General features: G+C 44.0%; 3 protein-coding genes across 4 annotated transcripts; all 3 read left to right on the top strand.

The window, feature by feature from the left end:
• Window positions 1-6: 6 nt before the first annotated feature.
• On the top strand, window positions 7-2,115 carry si:ch211-184m13.4 (uncharacterized protein LOC798560 homolog). The gene is made up of 4 exons (XM_068702115.1): window positions 7-19; window positions 135-496; window positions 877-1,391; window positions 1,477-2,115. The coding sequence occupies exons 2-4, from the start codon at window positions 136-138 to the stop codon at window positions 1,702-1,704; spliced, it is 1,104 nt and encodes a 367-aa protein (XP_068558216.1). The 5' UTR covers window positions 7-19; window position 135; the 3' UTR covers window positions 1,705-2,115.
• A 5,573-nt stretch (window positions 2,116-7,688) lies between these two features.
• gpr183a (G protein-coupled receptor 183a) lies at window positions 7,689-12,662 on the top strand. Its single transcript, XM_068702139.1, has 2 exons — window positions 7,689-7,891; window positions 9,671-12,662. The coding sequence occupies exon 2, from the start codon at window positions 9,694-9,696 to the stop codon at window positions 10,828-10,830; it is 1,137 nt and encodes a 378-aa protein (XP_068558240.1). The 5' UTR covers window positions 7,689-7,891; window positions 9,671-9,693; the 3' UTR covers window positions 10,831-12,662.
• Window positions 12,663-17,186: 4,524 nt separating this feature from the next.
• Window positions 17,187-19,673, top strand: gpr18 (G protein-coupled receptor 18). 2 transcript variants are annotated; one of them, XM_068702109.1, is made up of 3 exons: window positions 17,187-17,274; window positions 17,970-18,020; window positions 18,331-19,673. In XM_068702109.1, exon 3 carries the CDS (start codon window positions 18,338-18,340, stop codon window positions 19,355-19,357), a length of 1,020 nt encoding a protein of 339 aa, XP_068558210.1. In that variant the 5' UTR covers window positions 17,187-17,274; window positions 17,970-18,020; window positions 18,331-18,337; the 3' UTR covers window positions 19,358-19,673. The 2 variants fall into 2 exon arrangements, with proteins under 2 accessions (XP_068558210.1, XP_068558211.1); XM_068702110.1 differs by lacking the exon at window positions 17,970-18,020.
• The last annotated feature ends 1,709 nt before the right edge of the window (window positions 19,674-21,382 follow it).

The following is a 21,382-nucleotide window of genomic DNA, read 5'->3' as shown; positions in this document are numbered from 1 at the left end:
GGGAACCGTATCTCTTGTTGTAAGTAGTATACAAATGTATGATCTGTAGCTCCTGTAAAGCTCAGTTCTCCTTTGTTTTCCTTTTGCACTCTTGTTTTCTGCCTTTTGATTTATGACTTTCACACTTTTCTCAGTATGACAGGTGAGATGGCGTTTGAAAACATCACCCCGGACTCCGCCGCAAACCCTCCAAACCAGAGCAGCTGCGACGTGTTTGTCTACCAGAGGTCCGCCGTGGTGCTCTTCCCAATTTTCTACTCTGTGGTTTTCATTATCAGTGCCTGCGGCAACAGCTTGGTCCTCTACGTGATCTGCCAGAGGAAGCAGAAGTTCAACTCCACCTCCGTCTATCTGGTGAACCTCGCGCTGTCCGACGCCCTGTTCACACTGGCGCTGCCCGGACGCATTATTTACTACATCCGCCACTTTGACTGGCCCTTTGGTGACCTCCTCTGCAGACTGACGACGCTCCTCTTCTTCGCAAATACATATGCAGGTAATATTGGTTCTGTTGTGAACCAATGTTGTGTTTTTACACTTTGTAGACGTATGCAACCAGATCTCCACGTTCAGACTTTATGTTTCCACGTTTAACTTTATGTGCAAGAGACATAAGCATAGGACAAAAAAAACAGTATACGCTGAAGAGTGCATTCAAAATGTGCATCCAACCTTCATACACTCCCAAGTATATGAAGTGTAAAAAGTTTGTTGACCATTCAAATTATTAAAATGGGACCAGTATGGTGGAAACACCTTCAACATTTATGATCTCTACCTTTGGTTATTATCAGTGGAATTATGTATTTGTTTTGCCATTCTGCTCTGCATGCGTTAAGCAGAAACTACATTGCGTATCCATCGTATTTCCACCAGGTATTGGCTTCATGACCTGCATCAGCCTGGATCGATACCTGGCCATGGTGCATCCACACCGGCTGCAGTGTTTGCGAAGCGTGAGGGTGGTTCGCAGGGTCTCCTGCGTGGTCTGGGCCCTGGTCTCCCTGCAGGTGGCCCCCCTGCTGTTCCGCAGCATGCTGCGCGAGCACCAGGGGAGGAGAACCTGCATGGAGTACTTCAACTTCGAGGGCTCCCGCTTCACGCCTTATCTCCTGCTCCTGGCCTGCGTCGTCTCCTTCTGCTGTCCGCTCGCCGTCATCGCCGGCTGCTACGCCAAGATCAACCTGAAGCTGCGAGCCGCGGCCAAGCAGAACTCGGTGACCGGTCGATCAAGGAGGAATCACAGGGTCAACACCATCATTCTCCTCATCCTCCTCACTTTTATCGCGTGCTTCAGCCCTTACCACCTCAACGTCATGCAGTTCATGTCCAGAAAGATACACCACCAGGCAACATGCGAGGAACTGAAGGCCTTTAAGGTGTCCCTGCAGGTAGGACCGGTAGCTTGTTCGTTTGATTGTCGAACGACTCCCCCCGTCAATTTCTACTCCTCATGATCCACCCTCTCTCTTCCAGATCACCGTTTCGCTCATGAACTTCAACTGCTGCTTGGACCCGGTCATCTACTTCTTTGCCATTAAGACCTACAAGAAGCGGGTGCTGAGCCTGTTCAAGGACTATCTGTATACTTCCGCCGCCTCTTCCAAAATGACAGCGGAGAACAGCAGCACAACACCTGAGAGAAACCACAGCTCAGCTTTACAGGAGATACACAACCAGTGTCACAGAGAAGACCTACTTTAAGGCCTATTTTGGTGCCTCTGTCTGAGGAAATGACAAGTCTTTCACTTGAGATATTGTGGCGTGTTCATATTAACTTTGAAATGCAACATCAAATTTGCTAAAATTAACAAAAAGTGTTCATAATAATGACGTTTGGTTGATAACACTGTATGATTTACTCTTCCATATCTATTATATTTCTGTTTTTTACGTGATATCTTGTTGCTTTTCTTGTTAACATGCGTCTGTGATGCAGTAGTGTCATAAAGTAATGTAAGAAAGAATCCTGCTTGAATCAGTGGAAGGGGGAGGAAATGTCCTAACTGTCCCAAATAAGCTTTTTTTTTTCTGTAAAATGTGTTGTGGTCATTGATGCAGTGCAACGGCAACTTTCGCTTCCTTTTTGTAGAGAAACACGTGTGCGGACCAAGTAGTGTGTAATTAGTTTATTATTGGACACTGAAGCTGCTAATAAATACATCTGTAATTTGTGCTATTTATGTGCTTATTACTAAAAAAAAAAACTGTTTCATATTGTCCCCATAGCTACATATTATGCAAGAAATTTGGGTACGCCAAAAAGAAACCGTGTCACACGTCTCTCTTTCACACCTACATGTGAGTTGTGTGTGTGGGAGTGCGTAGATGGGTGCTGTCACCGCTTCCTCACCCACCTTTCCTGCTCCCCTTCACGGGCCTCATTCCAGCTGGGTCCCACATCTTGCGGTCGGGCTGCTGCTTGCGTTTGACAAATGTAAGCAGGTGCACGCTCTCTGCCGTATTTAAATTTAACCTTTAACATTTCCTGCGTTGTTTTTTTTGGAAATGGTGACCTGTGATTTTGCACAGAAAGTAATTCACGGCACAAATTGTGTGGTGAAGGGGTTGTAGTGGTTTGAGTGATAACTGTTGACTATTGTTAAGATGCAGAATACACAAACTAGTATTATGACAAATGATATAAATTATTCTTATAGGGTCTCTGAAAGTCAGTTATTGTGCTGGTCCAAACCACGGCACTGGGGGTCTGATCCCAAGGGACCGCCCCGACTCCCCGTCCGGAACACCAGTTTTACACAGGTTAGACAGGCTGTGGCAGAGACGCCATATACGGCTCTAGTAGCCCCCTGTCAATCACAAGGTAGCCCCGCCCTAAAGCCGCCCCTGCTTTGTGGTCTGGTCATTTGCACTGTCTAACCCTGGATAGTGTCGGTTTGTGGCTTCTCAGCCTGTCATCATCTGGCAGCTCCTTCTTTTTTTTAAACTGTATTCTGTTGCATTGCGGTCTTTGCATTGCCTGCCAAGGCCCTCTTCTAGTCGTCCGTGCCCCCCCCCATGAGGAGGAGTCAGGAGTCGTCACATGCTTGCAGTAACCCAGAGCTATGCGTTTGATTCACTCCACACCATAATCCGTCTCTTCACTGTGACATCTGTATGCCATGTTTTCACCATAATTTCACCAAATCTACAGCTTGTTTGAGAATGTTGTGCCTCACCTGTCCAGTCTACCCAGCTGCCTTCCATCTTCCCATCAACTCAACAGTATGTCTACCCCGGCTTTCCACCCGCTCATCGCCAGATTGTTGTTGCAACCACAGCGGCAGTTAGTTGTCCTTGGCCGCTCAGTAATTGTGAGTTTATTCCTCGTGTTACTGCTTGCCTGTACTTACCTTGTCTTCCAGCGCTCCCACAGTGGATCATCCTCTCAAGTTCCTCGCCAGCGCGTTCAACTCCCTGCCACGCTCTCACCCCGCTCTGAAAATCACCAAAAGGAGGGAACAACTTTTGTTCCCAAAAGTTAATTATTTAAATGACTAGAAGTTAGTTTCTAGACGTACTGCTTTCATCAGTAGTAACGTTCTGCACGGCATTCATACATCCTGTAGTCTCACATTCAGTACTTAAGGCATTTCTCCATTAGCCCAGCTATTTACTGCAAGCTAACGCTACTAGCTAAAACCAGCTAGCTTAGATGTCTACACTTGCAGATAATTCAGCCAAGAAGATCCAGTCAAAAGCATCCGTATTCACAGCGTACAGCGTCTCTTAAAGCTACAGAAAGTCAATCACAAATGTAACTAAATGTGCAGTCAGTGTTTTCATTAAGGCATTGACGGTCTTCCATCTAAATGTTTCGTATGAAGATTAAGGAGACATGTGCATGGAGTTATTCACTTTTAAGAGCAAAGCCAAACTTGTGGTAGAAGCTGAAGTCGAGCCTTTAATGTTACGTATTCGGTGAGTCCGCCCTTCATATTCAGGTGTTTTGACAATCACGTCATGGCGATGGCGTTGTGGTACTGGGGTAGACCCATTCATTTCCCAATAAAATAAAGAAAATAATGTATTAATATATATTTAAAAATAGTTATTTTAGTGTTATTTTGGTTTGGGGGCTGTTACTTTTGCTGAGCTAACTAATAAGGCTAGTATTAGTATCAGATAAACACAGTGCTGTTGTTAACACACACACACACACACACACACACACACACACACACACACATACACCCAGACTGTCACAAGTACAGCTACTACAACACAATGTTCTGTTCTTTTGTTTCTCATCATTTTAATTTCATTCAAGATTCAATATTTCAGAGATTTTTGTGCGCATTTAATATGGTTTCCATCAATATTTATTACCTTTTAGATGACAACCATGGACTTGCAGTGTATACTATCTGTTTAAATGTAAATGTAGTTAACTGTAGTCAGTAAAAGAGCTTTTGTGCTCATAAAATGCTGTTATGATTTTATTTGAAGGGGAATCTGACGGAGCAGTGAACACATTGCTGCCATCCTGTGACGAAGCTACAGCACAACTCTTAAGTATATTCTAAACAAAGTGCAAATCTTTGACCCGCTCTGTTCCTGTTGAATCCACTCACTGTAAATGAGCGGAACCTCAACAGCTGCAGTACTCGTCTCTAGCCAGAAGAGGACACTGTGAGTCTGAGAAGAGGCGCCTGGTTTTATGATATGTATTGCGCATAAAAGGAGAAGAGGAGAATTCTGAACATGTGATACTTTAAACGTACTGCAAAGTCTACCCTCCAAATGTATTGTTGGGCTCATTATTCAAAGTGATATATGAAAATGATACAGACAACAAATTACCTTTAAAACGGGCCTGATATTAGGCTGCAACGTAGTCATTACATAACAGGAGTTCAGACTAATCCTCAGTAAAAAGGTCACTGTATTCAATGTGACGTCTATAGAGCAGCTTCGAGTGTTACGACGATGTCTTTTCATTTGTTTTGGGTCTGTACTCCAACACTTTGGATTTTAAATGAAACTGAGACTTTGAGGTTAAAGCGTTTGCCTTTCATTTTCGAGTGTTGACATCTGTTTTTTTTGGGGGAAACCCAAACCCTTGGGGGCACTTCAGCCCATCAATCAAGACCATCAGTGTCTGTCTGATATATATTATTGTGACTCTAATGTGACGGAGTGCAGAGATAACACAAAGGTGTCACTGTCTGACACATTCTGACCTCACAGCACAAACGACGCATCATTCGGTGCAAATCTAAATTCTGCTGTTTGCTAGGCTAGAAAGTATTTACTATAATTTGATGGTTGTACCGCTGTAGAAGCACTTCATTAAACGTCTTAAAGATGTTTTCGATATGTCTACCATAAAAACGTATGCATCTTGTTTCAATAAATAAAACACCATTGCAGCTTTCTGATCATCAAATGTCAAAAGTTGGCGTTCTGTTGCCCAACCAATGCTTTTTTTTCTTCTGAACACCACAGAAGTTTCCTGTAAACTGTTGCAATCTTATCTTAACCACGTGTTAAACAACAGGAGAGAGGCCCGCCGTCGCTCTGCAGACACTTCACTCATCACCACCAGAACGCAACTTTAATCCATCCGCACGCTGTGAACGCAGAAACTGCATTCACGAAATATGGTGTACGAGATAGTGCCACTTTAAAAGAGCACTGTACGTAATCCTGATGTTGTTGTTTTTAGTAAAGGAGTCCGCGATTGAACTGATCAGCTGAACGTCAAGAGACACATCTCGTCATCTTAGTGCCACAGAGCAACGGTCTCTCTGAAATTTATTATCCTCCAGTCAGCAGTGTGATCAGACTGGGAATATATATGTATGTATGTATGTATGTATGTATGTATGTATGTATATATATATATATATATATATATATATATATATATATATGTAAGAGTCATATAAGAGAAGTTTTATATACATAGAAGAAAAGAAACAGTAGTGTGTGATAGGGGAATACCAAAGCACTATATTACAGTTATTGTAAGGTTCATTGTCTGCCAAGAAACATATAAATTAGAGCAGATAACTATGGTTCAACAGATATGGAGGATTTCCTTTTTTTTAATCTCATAACTTCCTTTCTTATGCACAGGACATGCCGAAAACTGATTCTGATCAAATGCTCTGAGAAGTCTGCTAATTTTCTCAACAGTTTCTGCAATTTTTTTGGGGCTTTTTTTAATCATCATCATCATCATCATCGTTTAATAACTATAACCCGACTTCACCAGGGACTGAGTGTAAAGACGCCGTGAGCGGTCCTCTGGTTTTCAGCCCCATTGTCTTCTATGAATAGCCGTGGCAGAGCACCGTGTCTGCCGTCTGTCAGCGATCGGTGTGTGATCCGGCCGTCTGATGCCTGGTGACTCAGACCCACAAGGCGAGGCCATGAGGAAGTCAGGCTGCTTCCTCTGCCTCGCCGCCGGACTTGTTTTGAACAAAGGAAGGTTGTGGTCAATAAAAAAAAACCCCAACACAATATGATACTTGTATACATATATATTTTGGGTCAAACAGCATTTAAATATTGTATTCTTAATAACTTAATTTTTGTTGTATTCCTCTTGATTAATGCTAGAAAGAAACACTTCTACAGAGCGGCGCTCAGAAGGGCGGGAGAACTTCAGAGGCGTGGAAACCACAGTTTGTACACAACGTAAATATGCTCCGCAACCCGTGAGCCAAATATTGAGAGCAGAATCTTCACCTAATCACACATGTTTCTTCTGCTCACTTTCTTGCCTTTAATATCTCAAGGCTCGACCACATCTTACATTTCAAATGTCCTCTGATCTCGCACTCCAAAGCGACGGTACGCTGCCGTACACCTAGATCTTAAACCATCTCCTTTCTGCTCTCAGCTTTCATACTGTGTGGAATCGATGCGCTCTAACCACAGGAAGTCACTGGTGATTTTTGGGGCAGAACAAATCTTATCACAGGTGCAATCAGTACCAGCTAACACCTAATACTCAGTGTCTGAAAGCAAGTAGGTTTTTATTTCTGTCAAAAGAAAACGTCTTTCTGAAAGTCATTCTGAGCTTAAGACATCAAAACACAAAAGGTGCTTCTGGAGCAAAGGGGAAGTTCCTCATTTCACTCATTTGTATACAACCAAAAGGCAAATTGATCAGAAACTGAAAAGAGAGAGAGAGAGAGAGAGAGAGAGAGAGAGAGAATAGTGGTGTGTTTATTGTGCAACATTTGTGAATTAGTATTAGCATAAGTATCTTCATAAGAATAAAACAAGATAGGTGATCTTGTCTGTATATACACACACACACACACACACACACACACACACACACACACACACACACACACACACACACACACACACACACACACACACACACACACACACACACGGCACGCTTTATGAAACCTAGATTCTCCTTTCCCAATATATGTCACACACAGATGGCTCAACTACCCCCACCGCTTTATCAAATCAACAAAGGCCAGATGACATATTACACACGTCAGTGTGTCGCATGATTTATAACATTTTTTTTGGTTGCAACCAGTAAGTGTTTCAAAAGTGTGTGCTGACAGAAAGAAAGGTTGAAAGGTTGAGCAAAAGTGAGAGGCGGAGAGACACACGTTGGCAGAGCGAGAGAGAGAGAGAGAGAGAGAGAGAGAGAGAGAGAGAGAGAGAGAGAGAGAGAGAGAGAGAGAGAGAGAGAGAGAGAGAGAGAGAAAACAGGATATTTTGTCACTATGGTTACTTGCAGCAGATCTTGATTTCTGAATGTCATGCTGCTCTTCTCGTACAGGACGGAGTTTGAGGCGGTGCTGTCGGGGCAGCCCTTCTAGTCGAGATAAGCTTTGCACGAGAGGTGTCACGTCCTCGGGATCCATGTGACTGAAGGCAAAGAGGGAAACGTGTTCCACCCGTGAAGGTAGGTTCTCTTTCACACACTGTATTGTTCATTAAGGGTCAGGTTGAACCGTTCCTGGTGACCGTGGGTAAGACATTGAGCCGTGTCAGTTTTGCAGTTTGTCTTGTGATGGATTTACGTTGTGAGGTTGTATCGTATTCCAGTGTCAGATATCTACTCCATGAAACCTAATGGAGAATCATCACACCCATACAAACTATATCCTTTGTAATTTAAACATAATTAATATCTTCTTATGAAAAAATAAAATAAAATAAAAAGCTTGTTCTTCTCTGAAGGAAATTCGGTGCTAAAAATACACATTTACACCAGAGTGAAAGCAATCAATCAGAATTACGAAACCCACGGTTAAGAGGTGAACCACTTTCACAACAGCTCCAGTGTTGTTGGAAAAGTACAGAGCATATTCTGGACATGAAACACAGATTCATTTACAGATTGCTAAACGTATGTGTAGAACTTCACTTGGATAAGAAAGGCATATTAGAAATAGTGACTCTTTATTTTTCTTCACTTGTGCTAATGAGCCAGGAAGCGTGTTCCTCCGCTGCATCATGTGCTCCAGCAGAGCGGGTTATAATTTTGGCTCCAACAATATGACTTTCCAACGGCCTGCCATTCTAAAAGGCAGAGCACCCTGGGGAAGCCGACTTCCTCATAGACAAGGACATCTCTCAACACACCGCTTTTCTTTTTTGTTTTAATGCAGAGTAAGAGTGCTGCAGCTGTATTCAGAATCCCTGTAATGCCGTGTTATTGTTCACAGACTTCCTTCATGTCACTTTTAGCGGCAAACGGCACAAAAAACAACAGCTATGTCCTGTGAGTCGGTTCCTGTATCTTTAAATCCTTTATTCTCATAAACAGGTTGGAAATGTACTCCCAATGATCTCGTACCCTTCAAATGATAAGCTGTGTCTTCATATGCAAGTCCAATGATAAGTGAAAACAGGACAGATGCTTTACAGCTTCAGTCACACAGCAGATTAAATCACATCTGACTTGTACTTGTTTTTGTTAACTTGAACTTTCAACTTTTGTATCAAGAAATATGAAGGCTTGATTGTGCAAAGTCTTGGTGAGTGACAATGACTGAGGAAATAGACAAGCGTGGTGTCTGCTGGGCTTTGCTCAAAAAGAACCACAAGGTGGCACCACACACCACAGAAAAACCCCCCACTTTGTGACGCACACTGTGGACATGTGAGTGGAACACCAGGGACGTCTGTTGTTGGACTTCCAGCCCACTTCTCCTTCCCTTTATTCTATGTTCTTTCATGTTTCGTTCTGTTCCTTTTAAGCTGTGGGAACGACTGCCCTCTGGGGACAAAGATAAAAGGTGAACGTTGACGTTTTTGCTGATAAATCAGCTGAGAGTTCACTGAAACTGCTCAAAACAATTTTTAGTAAAAGAAACTAAATGTCACCCTTGTGCATTGATTCATTCTTCATCGGACCCTTCGATAGGTGGGGAAATCATCAAAAGGATGTTTTGTTTCTAACATCTTAAAATTCATCACACTTCTATGACTACAGACATTTTCAGGTTCTATACGTTAATGAAACTGCCAGCAGTAATGACAAATACTGTAACTTATCTTACATCCTTTTTGAAAGCAAGATCTCGAAAGAGTTTCATTTCAACATAGGCACAGATTCAGTGTTTCATTGCTTGACACGTCTGATTTTGTTTCCTTTGAATACACATATCTTGGATCAGAGGAGAGAGAGAGAAAAATTGCACAATGAAATAAATGTCTCACATTTTATTATTTGCAGTTACTGGTTCCGAAAACATCAAGATGGGTTCTACTGCTGCGCCTGTGACCGTCGCCTTGTCATCCCCCAACAATGACTCCAACAAGACCACCTGTGACACCCTGTACGCCCACCGGAACTACGCCCGGGTCCTCATGCCTCTTTTCTACTCCGTTGTGTTCCTGGTGGGGCTGCTCGGCAACAGCCTCGCCCTCCATGTCATCCGTCCCAATCGGAAGAAGATGAACTCCACCACCTTGTACTCCCTCAACCTGGTCATCTCCGACATCCTCTTCACCCTCTCCCTGCCCCTGAGGATCCTCTACTACGCCCTGGGCTTCCACTGGCCTCTGGGCGAGACGCTGTGCAAGATCTCGGGACTCATCTTCTACATCAACACCTACGCCGGGGTCAACTTCATGACCTGCCTCAGCGTGGACCGCTTCATCGCCGTGGTCCTGCCTCTGCCGTTCGCGCGATTCCGGAAGATCAGCAACGTGCGCTACATCTGCGTCGGCGTGTGGCTGCTGGTCCTGGCGCAGACCCTCCCCCTCGTGGGCATGCCGATGACCAACGCGGAACCCGACGGCTTCATCACCTGCATGGAGTACCCCAACTTTGAGAAAGTCGACCACGTCGCCACCATACTGATCGGCGCCGTCTTCCTGGGTTACGTCGTGCCCGTGGTGACCATCCTCGTGTGCTACTCCGTCCTGTGCTCCAAACTCCACTTCTCCGCCAAGAGCAACCACCTGACGGAAAAGTCCGGCCGGAGCCGCAAGGCCATCGGCGTGATCTGCTGCGTGTCCCTGGTGTTCATCGTCTGCTTCAGCCCTTACCACATCGACATCCTGCAGTACATGGTCCGCAAGCTGGTGTCGAGCCCCGACTGCGCCGATCTCACGGCCTTCCAGGTGTCGCTGCACATCACCGTGTGCCTGATGAACCTCAACTCCTGTCTGGATCCCTTCATCTACTTCTTCGCCTGCAAGGGCTACAAGAGGAAACTCCGGAAGCTGCTGAAGCTGCACGTCAGCATGTCCTTCTCCAGTGCTGTGAGGACATCACCCGAAGGCTCCTCCAAGGATGTTATAGACGGCAACAAGATCCAACTCAACAGTTGTACTTTTGGATCTGCCAGCGAGAGACTCACAGAGAGGAGACTTCATCAGGAAGAGTAAATGAAAGAACTGAGGCACCAAGAGTTAGTCGAGGACCTTTTACGCTTGAGGCCTACTTTAATCAAGACCAGTCAAATAGTGTCTCGAACGAATCATCTTGAACATTGAAGTGGACTCACTTATGCCACCAGGGACTCCAAGCATCTGGATCCAAAATAAATCCAGCTATTATGGACCAAATCTGTTTACATAAGGAACGTTTTTTTTCTCTTTTAAAAGAACATCAACAGAGCGACAGAATGAAACATATTTACATATTTTCTTATTAGTATTGGTGAATTTCTCAGGAAAGCAGAGATTAGAAGGCTATAGTCTCCTGCCCGAAAAAGACTTGCGCACTGACGAGTATGAGCATGAAGCAGAGCGTGTCGGAGGTCACACCCACATTTAAAAAGTAGTGACAGCTTAGCTCATGTACAGCGTGTGAAGAGTGAAGCACTGTACTCAAATGAAAAGCAACAGTGTAATATTTGCAACCGGACAATGACCTCACATCTGATCCCATCCTCACGGCGTTAGGCAGAAGCTGGAGCTTCATTCCAAACGTTTCAGTTCAGCACATTGTAAAACCTCAGGAAAGTGTTCACTCTGTTTCAACTGCCTGCCAACTGAATGAACCTTAACTGGTGGGAAAAGCACCACACGTCTGTCTGTTTTTACCATTCGTGTCCTTGTGATAAAAGTGTGGTCTATGATGTCATTTAATTTAAAAAAAGGGGCTCTGCAGAGTTTTTCTTGTGAACATACAGAAGTCCTGTTTACATGCAGTGCTATTCACCGTGATGCAATGTGTGTATTCTGGGAGGTCTAACAAATGTGTCGAGTGCGTTTCATTCCTCACTCGACATTAGCGGAGCCACATTTTGAAGTACTTTGAATCCAGCATTGTTTGCATCCATGTGTACTAGCTTGCAGTCTTCTTTGCTGGTGCATTGCTGCATATCTTGGTATGTTGGACAAGATTAAAAAAAACAACACTTTACCTTGAAACCCCACCCAGTGCACTTTGTTAACAGGGAACCTGCTTGTTCGATCTGACCCGACTTGTGATTGTTACTTAAGGGTGAACACACACATATATATATATATATATATATATGTATACACACACACATATATATTGTGAGGAATTTAAGTTTAGAAGTACAATAGTTTGATTTAAAGCACACCTAAAGAAAGTATAAAATATCATATGTTCACAAAATATTCACTTATGAAATGTATAATAGGTTTACGGTATATTCACTTGTAAAGGATAGTATAAGTGTAACATATATTACTTACAAAAGTGTTAAACCACACAATCTTAATCAATTGAATGTATTAGACTAGAAGTATAGTAGTTGACTGTTTAGAGTAGAGAGAGGGCAAGGAGAGGAAGGGCGAGAGTTTCAGAGTTTTTCATGACCATATATGGAGATGTGATGGGTCGGAGGTGAATGGGCGCCGCGGGATACAGGACGGTGGTCAAGCGGGGGTCGGATGGACGGAGCTTTTACGAGGAGGTAGACCAACGGATATTACCAGGATCATCATATGGACCAATGGAGAGCATTGTCTGAGGCCAGGAGGAGACAATTGAATCTTAGCCAGATACTGAAGTTGTTACTAGATTTTGAATGTAAACCGTTGACTTTTGGGTATAAAAACATTGTTCGGAGAGACGCTGTTCAGTTCTTGGCGATCTTCTTTACTGTAAACTGGCGTTTGTTGGCCGGTTAGGGGGGGAGAGTGTTTGAACTCGGTTTCGCGATTCCTTACTGTTGACAGTGTAATTCAGTTTGTAATTGTCTTTTTAGCATTTGTGAATTATAAATACTTTTTCATTGTAAGCCGGATCCAGCTGATTTTTCTTAGCGTGACTTCGTTGCTCAAACAACAACGAAAGAGCGAGAGGTCCGCGGCCTCCTGCGAGCAGAGGTCTCACTCCATTACAATATATATATATATACACACATATATATACACGTATATATATATATATACACACACACACACACACACACACACACACACACACACAAACACACACATATATATATATATATATACACATATATATATACACATATATATATATATACATACATATATATATATACATACATACATACATACATACATACATATACATATATATATACAGTGGCTTGCAAAAGTATTCATATGTTCTTTTGGGTACAAAAGAACAGAGTCATTCTACGAGAGAGAGAGAGAGAGAGAGAGAGAGAGAGAGAGAGAGAGAGAGAGAGAGAGAGAGAGAGAGAGAGAGAGACAGAGAGAGAGAGAGAGACAGACTCATGTTCACAAATAGTGATTGATAACAGATTGGAATTCTTCTTGTGGTGCTCCCCTATAAAAATGTACTATAGTTAAACTTGGATGTAAGATAATATGTACACAATATTGGTATATATCCAAAATACAAAAAAGCTATTAATGTGCAGAACAGACAAAACCGTGATATTGGATGTTTCTGCCGACAGTTTCTAAAATGTACTGCTTATTTCTTTCTACAATACAACTACAGTATGGTTAAGTTTAAGGATATAGACCACGGTTGTGTCAAACCGCTAAGGTTAGGGTTTTGAGAAGACAACTTGTTGGTCGGCAGCAGAATGCAGAATGCTAGCACCAGAGGCCTGATGTGCTACAAGTCTTTTCAACACCTTCACATTACTTTACACCTAAACATAAAGGACACACTGCTTCCTGTGCTGTACGTTGGCAGCAGATGCAAATCATGCACCCTAGCAGAATTGTGCAGTGAATGTGAACATGATTCACGGGGAACATCCCGGCCGCTTTAACAGCCCATCATGAGCGGGCCTCTGCAGGTAATAGGACGCTCTATAAGTGTGATGTAGAGTAAAATCAGAAACACGCGCTGTAGATCTCCTCTGAGCATCTGGTGAGGGTGGTGCACCATGCTGATTCCCTGGTGAGGTTTCCTAAATAGATGATATAGTTATATATTACGGTGCTGATTGATACTCTTGCTTTTCAATGCTCTTTTTGATGTTGACTTTGATCACAGTTGTGGATTTTGAGGAAGTCCTTTACAGACATAACACAGCACACTCATTCTGCTCTTTGTTTCGTTACGGATGCTCAGCAATTATTAATATTTGACTGTTAGACATTTACAAATCCCTTGTCGGAAAATATATCACTTTGACGTCTTCGTATAGAACAGCAGGCAAAACGGAGCCGATATTTATCTCAACCCCTCTCCACGTGTGATCACACTCGTACATCCGCAAGGCCTCAACAACAGATGGCGCAGAAACAAGGCGCAGGTGAAGACCGAGTTCAGCAGAGTAAATTGCATCAGATGGTGAAGCTCAACGACCAGCGAAAGCCACACCGCCGAGCCTCCCGCGAAACCGCAGAGCAACACGGGTGTTTACTTGGGGCAAAAACACAGTTTAGCACTTCTGTTTGTTGTGGAAACATGAGCTCAATGCTGCTGGGTAACCACAGAGCAATACCAGACGAGTACCAGGGAACTGGAGCTGAAACGGGACGGGCAATCGACGACAGGAACCGTGTTGATAATCCATTAATTAAAGCAGAAACGCCAAACGTTACCTAGTTGTACAAAATATCCAGCAAATTCTAAATAAACTAAGTAAATCAATAAACAAATAGATAAATAAAATGGTAAGTAAATGAATGAATGAATAAATAAAAAACTTCCCCTTTGGTTTTAAGAAATTGTGATGAATTTTCACCATTTTCCACAAGGTAGTGTTTTATGTTTATTTGCTAATTGACCTCCTCGTATGCTTTATTTTACATTTTGTAAATTTCAATTTACTGAAACGTGTCCCTTGCTGATAGTCTAGCCACCAGCTTTGCAATGAACACTGTATTTCACACATATAACTGCCATTTGCTTCATCTCTTCTCTTTTGTCGCCCGATTTCTTTTGGGGATTAAAGGAAAGCGCTTGTTTTAACAGGGATGGACCGGAAGCATCGGAGGATCTAGGAGCACAATTCATCCACATGGAAACGAGTTCAGAGCTCTGTTGTGACTTCACTGGGTCCGCCATCGTGCAGAGATTGAAACCATGTTTCCACGTTCATCTGCTGCAGGGGGAGAGTTTCTCTGCTCACCGTAAAAGTTTAGCTTTAAAGGTCCGGTATGAAGGATTTGCTGGTAACTAGCGGTGAGTCTGCAGATGGTAACCAACTGATGGGTCAAACACACACACACACACACACACACACACACAGACACACACACACACACACACACACAGGACTTTCAACCATGAGACCGGTGTTCGTGTCCCAACGTGTTGTCGTGAAGTGACGCATTCGTGACATTTCTCCTAAACCAAACCAAGTGTTGTTTTTTTGCCTAAACCAATGACATTCACTGGTCTCACAAACAAACGGTTGCATATATAGATATAAAAGTCTATGGTAGAGAAAACACATTTCTTATTTTCAGGTGATTATCTACTGAAGAAAACATATTTAGCGATATCATGTTCCATTTCTGCAATAGATCTCCCTGAACGCCACACGCTGCCCCTTTAAGACGTGCGTGCGCGCGCGCGCGCACACACACACACACACACACACACACACACACACACACACACACACACACACACACACACACACACACACACACACACATTATTAATCAAAGTGGAGTACTTGTTTTTATCTTTCAAAGAATGTCTGGAGGGGGTCTTTAACTTTTAAACAGAAAGCAGCCAGAGAGAGAGAGAAGACAGACAGACGACATTAAAAAAGGAGACAATAGAACAATACATAAAACGATAACCTGGATACAAGTCTAAGCTATTTTGTGCTGGAAAAGTAAAACTACTGTTAAAGTATCTAATACGTGATATTATAGCTCTATAATAGTGACTTATGCTCAAACCTCTGGCGACCTGTGCAGTGATTCTCTTCGGCCTCTAGAGGACAGTGTGAAACAGGGTAACGTGGCGACGGCAGCAGGCAGTTAAACGGACTCTCCACAGGCAGTTTATACCGCATCTAAATATTGACAGGAGGATCCAACAGTGTCAATTCATCTTTGTTTGTTTGATATTAAACAACAATGGCAGAGTATAACACAAAATGATTTCAGGGAAGTGCAAAAAGACAGAAGATAGATACCTGTCGGAATAAATAAACTCATATAGTTTCATATATAAATATATACAGGCGAATAATAAAGACCAATGATTTATTATGGAGCGGAGGACTTACTGAGGCAGCCACATGACAAGTATCAAAGAGAGGAAAACATCGCACAGACTGTTGTCATAACAACATATTGCAATGAACACAAAGCGCCATCTGGCATGAGATTTTTTAAGACACATCGAGAGGACAAGCAGATAGAGAGCTATTTCCTGGGAATAAGAATTAGACCGAATGAGCAGCTTCCAGTACTAAACACCCTGATAAAAAAAATTAAATAAATAATAATTATGTAGTAAGCAGGGAAGTAAGTTCATCATCAAAAACTAAATATGTGAAGGATAGACGCTTTATTATGGAGGGTCAAACCAAACACCACGAAGGAGGAAATGGCGTGCGGCGAGTCGTGGGAAAGCGTGGACGTACTCATTTCACAAGATCTATAATGGGAATAGAAAGTAGCAGTTAGGAGAAGTTTGGATTGCACAACGTCTTCGAGCCAAATGTCCCAATTCATAGTAGTCACCGGCTAACACACACACACACACACACACACACACACACACACACACACACACACACACACACACACACACACACACACACACACACACACACACACAACACACACACTAATCTGTATTCAATCCGGGTCCGGCCTGACCTTGAGCTTTTTCACCTGAGGTACGCGCTTTGCATCCATTAAGTCGACGCGGTGTAAAACCATCTCACAGCATCAGCGTGAAGTGTCTATTACCGCCGTCTTATTTCCTGTTTATATGGCAACTGCCTCAACATCCTGTTTTTAATTACTTCTCTCCAGCAGCAGATGCTTCTCACAGCAACCTGCTGTGGATTACTCCCCTGAGAACTAATGTGCTGTGACAGACCCCACTTTTCCAATCAATAACTCGCCCTAAATCTGCCATCTCTCTGCCTGCCAAACACACTCCCACTTCTAATGGCACATCATTTTCTTTAAGGGGGTTGTAATTGCAGACTGTGGAAAAGCTGTAGCCCTTTGTGTTCCGACTACGTGGATACTGTAAAGGAATCTGAAGTAGAGAAAGTACACTGCAGAGGAAGTGGCTGGGGGCTTTACGCCTCGTTGTTCAGCCCCGCCACCGTTTCCATCACATTACCCTTTGAGAAGAGAAAAAAAAAAAAGCATTCAACTTCCGTTTTTTTGGTCCGAGCGCTCCGATAAATCGCCCCGCGCCGCTTCATAAAGCTGTTGGCGCGAGCTTGTCAAGATGTTTGTGTGATTTCTGCGGTGAGTGCAGTCTTTTATTGTTCAGGCAAGGCTACCTGATCTGTCCGACCTTTCAGACGGACGGGGGAAAAGTCATTTTGGCAGACTTGTTTTATAGTCACTCAATGTGTGTGTGTGTGTGTGTGTGTGTGTGTGTGTCTGGACAAACTTATTTGTTATATTCTGCAGCTTTACATAAATAGTTTTCCAGATTTTTAATCATCACCCACACTTTGAGCAGACAGAACAGTACGGTTGAAATAACGCTTAAATGTCAGACACAGAAGTCACGTGATTTATTATCGAGACAGGCATCTATACAAATCTCACTTCCACATTGTTCCCCTCACCCCACAGATTATTCCACTCTGTACCGCGTGTGACGTGTGAATGCTTCTGTTTGCTTGTTTATGCGACTTTTTAATTAATGACACATCGAGACAGGCATGGTCTGTTTCTCTTCCTCCGTCTCTCGCAGTGCAGCTGCACGGCGTGTAAAAATAGCTATTCAAATTATCAAGCAGCAGGTTGTGCAAACTGTAAAACACGGAGATGTGTTCTCGTACAGACGTGGTCTCTGGCTTTGTCACCTCCTGGAAACCCAATCGTTTCACTTCTTTAGTTCCTCTTTAAAAGACAGAACTTTTCACTTTTTTTTCACTTTTGCTGAAAAAAGATCCCGTTTTTATTACGCTGTCTGACTGTTTTTTTCTTAGACTTCAAACTTTGTGGACTCATGAGGAGCAACTTCTACATAATGTTCAAAAGTAAGTTGCGTTACCTTGTCCTGCTCTTGTCAAACTTGCCATCAGTACTCCTGTAGATTATAGTAAATTACAGAACTAGCCATCTTATAGTCAATCAATTCCATACTTGTATACGTAGAGAAACAACCTATGCAGCCAAAATATCACTTTTTCCTCATTAGGAGCTAGTAGCACATGACCTTTGGACAGAAGTGAATTAACAGGACTTCAGCTCCAATCATGAAAACAAATGGGCTATAAAGAGTGAAAAAAAAATGATGATAAAGGAATTGCTCAAGTGAAATAAACGCGCATGTTGCTGTACTCTAAGTTTCAGAATGAAGCTGGATCTAAACTTCTCCAACATGTCTGTGGAGTCCAGCGCTGTGCGTCCGGAGCAGGGGTCGGTGGAGTACCGCATCGCGGGCTTGGTCTTCTACTCCTTCGTCTTCGCCATCGGGGTCGTAGTCAACATCACCGCTCTGTGGGTGTTCTCTCTCACCACCAAGAAGAAGAACTCGGTCACCGTCTACATGATCAACGTGGCGTTGGTGGACCTCACGTTCATCCTGCTGCTGCCCTTCCGAATGGTTTACCACCACCAGGACTACTGGCCCTTTGGGGACCTTTTCTGCCGCATCAGCGCCGCCCTCACCATCTTCTACCCCTGCATGGCCCTGTGGCTGTTTGCTCTGATCAGCGCGGACCGCTACATGGCCATCGTCCAGCCGAAGCACGGCAAAGAGCTGAGGAACGTGCCGAAGGCCGTGGTGGCGAGCCTCGGCGTGTGGCTCATGACCCTGGGCAGCACCGTGCCGCTGCTCTTCTCCGAGGACGACCCCGACCGCGCCTCCAACTTCACCACCTGCGTCAAGATGCAAGACATCATCCACATGCGCCACGACAACCCCGTCAACTTCGTGCGACTCATCTTCTTCTTCCTGGTGCCCATAGGCATAATGATCGGCTGCTACGTCGTCATCGTGGACAACCTGATCCACGGACGCACCTCCAAGCTCAAGCCCAAAGTGAAGCAGAAGTCCATCCGGATCATCATCACGCTGATCGTCCAAGTGCTGGTGTGCTTCGTGCCCTTCCACGTGTGCCTGGTGCTCCGCTTGGTGGGGACGGGCATGGACGGGGGGTACAGCACCTGGGCGGTCTTCACCACGTTCCTGATGAACCTGAGCACGGTGTTGGACATCATCCTGTTCTACATCGTCTCCAAGCAGTTCCAGGACAGGGTGATCAGCGTGATCCTGTACAGGAACTACCTGCGGAGCGTGAGGCGGAAGAGCAGGCACACGCACACCGGCAGCATCCGGTCGGTGAGCAACCTGACCGGCGCAATGATATGAGACGGCGGTCGGACAAGCTACGCCGATGAGCAGCGTGCGCGCTTTGGCACAATGCAACACTGAACGCTTCGCTGTGTACGTGGTTCGTTATGAGGAGGATCAAAAACTTGCAATTAATTTCCAAGGCGTGATTTACACTCACAGTATGGGAGTGCTGCTGTTGTGGCAAAAAACATCTGTGTTTCGGAGCTGATTGACTCACCCAGGAGACTTGAGATGTTTTCTGGTGCATCTTTGTGAGAGTCTGCTCAGGCTCAGGTGTAACAACATGCAGGCGAATAAGAAATAAAGCTCACAATTATTTTTTAAAAACAGAGCCCACGGCGTGTCGGCGTTTGTTATGCATAAAGATCAAAACTCATCTCAGCAACGTCAACCAACAGCTATATAAAGGGCCTGACTCAACGCTGGGGGTGGGGCGGGGGGCGGGGGGAGACCAGACCAACAGGAAATGATGGTGGGTTCTAAAAAAGTTCCTGCTTTTGTTTTGGTCCCTGCACCACATCTGCAACTCAGCGCTGCATCGTGGCTTAAATATCACCATCAACGCTGCCTGATGTCAAGCGCAGGTCACGCACATGCTTGACACATGCCGTCACCTCGCCGTGTTTGTGAAGCCACCAGACATGCTTTTAAACACACACACACACCGCAAATCGACCCGGAAGTTGCTGTTAGCCCGTCTACCAGGTGATGGCAGCATGGCACAGCTAGACCTTATCTACCTGCCAGAGTACAGCAAAACTGTGCTTTCTTTACTTTTTGAAGTGGATGGTGCAAGATTTCTCATCCTCTGCTTTAGGGATTCTTTATTTTTTTTACTTTTGTTTCTGCATCTTATTTCACTTCAACTGGGTTTGCAGAAGCACAGATTCCAGTCTTGATTCAGTGAAACGCTCGTCCCACCTCAGCACAGAGAAGTCGTCAACTACAGTCGTACGTACCGGCTTCCTCAACCGGGAGTCAGACTAAAGTGTGTTGGTGGTGCAACGCGAATCATATTGATTAGACGTTAAATGATTCAGCCACTTGAAGTGCATTTACAGTAACATCCTCAAGAGATGTCAGCGAGGCTATTTACTAGATTTAAAGCAACCGTAACCTTAAAAGAGACAACCTTTTTTTTTTCTGCACGGGGAGACTTTTAATGTCACGTCTCTGCCGCTGAGTGTAAGCGCCGCGCTGCAAGATCCTGCAATCTGTCCCCAAGTTATTCCTCAAATGGCAGACGAGCGATGAGACAGAAGGGGACTGAATGTGTGACGGTCTCATGTCTACGAAGAGACTCATTTGAAAAGAAGGAGCAGAAACTGACGGTTTTGATAGCACAAGCGTCACCCGAGCTCAAGAATTTGATCCGGTGTTGCCAAATGTTAAAATAATCTCGTTAGTGTGTTTGTCACACGTACACAGTCTTGACTGGATCAGACAGTGAGTCAGAGTAGCTGAGTAACTATGTAGTGTCTTACTCAATTAGACAGGCAAGGCGCCCTGTGGTGTGACCACATTGCACCAAAGCATTTCTCTGAATGGTTATCTATGGCCGATCAATTGCAGGCAGAACTACATACATTGTGTTGTACTGTGAAATTCAGATTCTGGTTGTTTTTTAATGCTTTTTTCCTCTCCACAATTTCATAAGAAAATGTAGTTAAGTTCCCGCAGAGATAAGTTCATGTAATAGTGGTAAGAGCATAAACACTGGGAGTCCATGTGGGTCTTGGTTGGTTTGTGCAGTGGTTAGACTGTGGGATGTAACGAGGTGACCACCATGGGACCTTATTTTGGAGAAAACATATGTATGGTAGCCAACGGTGAAATCACAAATAACTTAGTGATCCCATTAGAATTCCGCCATGAATTCCACATAGCATGATGTAAAAAAAAGAAAGCCACAGTTTGTCTTTAAAACTGTTGAAACACAGACTTAAGATACGTAATTAGAAAGACGACACACCTAAAAGTCGGGTAAGTGACGGCTCTCGCCGAAGTTCGTTTCGCAGCAGGATGTACTCGCACCGTCAA

Source organism: Cebidichthys violaceus, unplaced genomic scaffold (genome assembly GCF_023349555.1).
Source record: "Cebidichthys violaceus isolate CVI_PGR_0920_01 unplaced genomic scaffold, fCebVio1.0.p SCAF_80, whole genome shotgun sequence".
NCBI lineage: Eukaryota > Metazoa > Chordata > Actinopteri > Perciformes > Stichaeidae > Cebidichthys > Cebidichthys violaceus.
Note: the sequence above shows the minus strand (reverse complement) of the source record. Positions and strands in the feature narration are given on the sequence as shown.

What these genes read in the sequence shown, in the direction of transcription:
- si:ch211-184m13.4 (XM_068702115.1), top strand. Translation starts at nt 136, where the DNA reads ATGACAGGTGAGATGGCGTTTGAAAACATCACCCCGGACTCCGCCGCA. An exon ending in CTTCGCAAATACATATGCAG is followed by an intron (nt 497 to 876) that starts GTAATATTGGTT and finishes TATTTCCACCAG; the next exon opens with GTATTGGCTTCATGACCTGC. An exon ending in CCTTTAAGGTGTCCCTGCAG is followed by an intron (nt 1,392 to 1,476) that starts GTAGGACCGGTA and finishes TCTCTCTTCCAG; the next exon opens with ATCACCGTTTCGCTCATGAA.
- gpr183a (XM_068702139.1), top strand. Translation starts at nt 9,694, where the DNA reads ATGGGTTCTACTGCTGCGCCTGTGACCGTCGCCTTGTCATCCCCCAAC.
- gpr18 (XM_068702110.1), top strand. Translation starts at nt 18,338, where the DNA reads ATGAAGCTGGATCTAAACTTCTCCAACATGTCTGTGGAGTCCAGCGCT.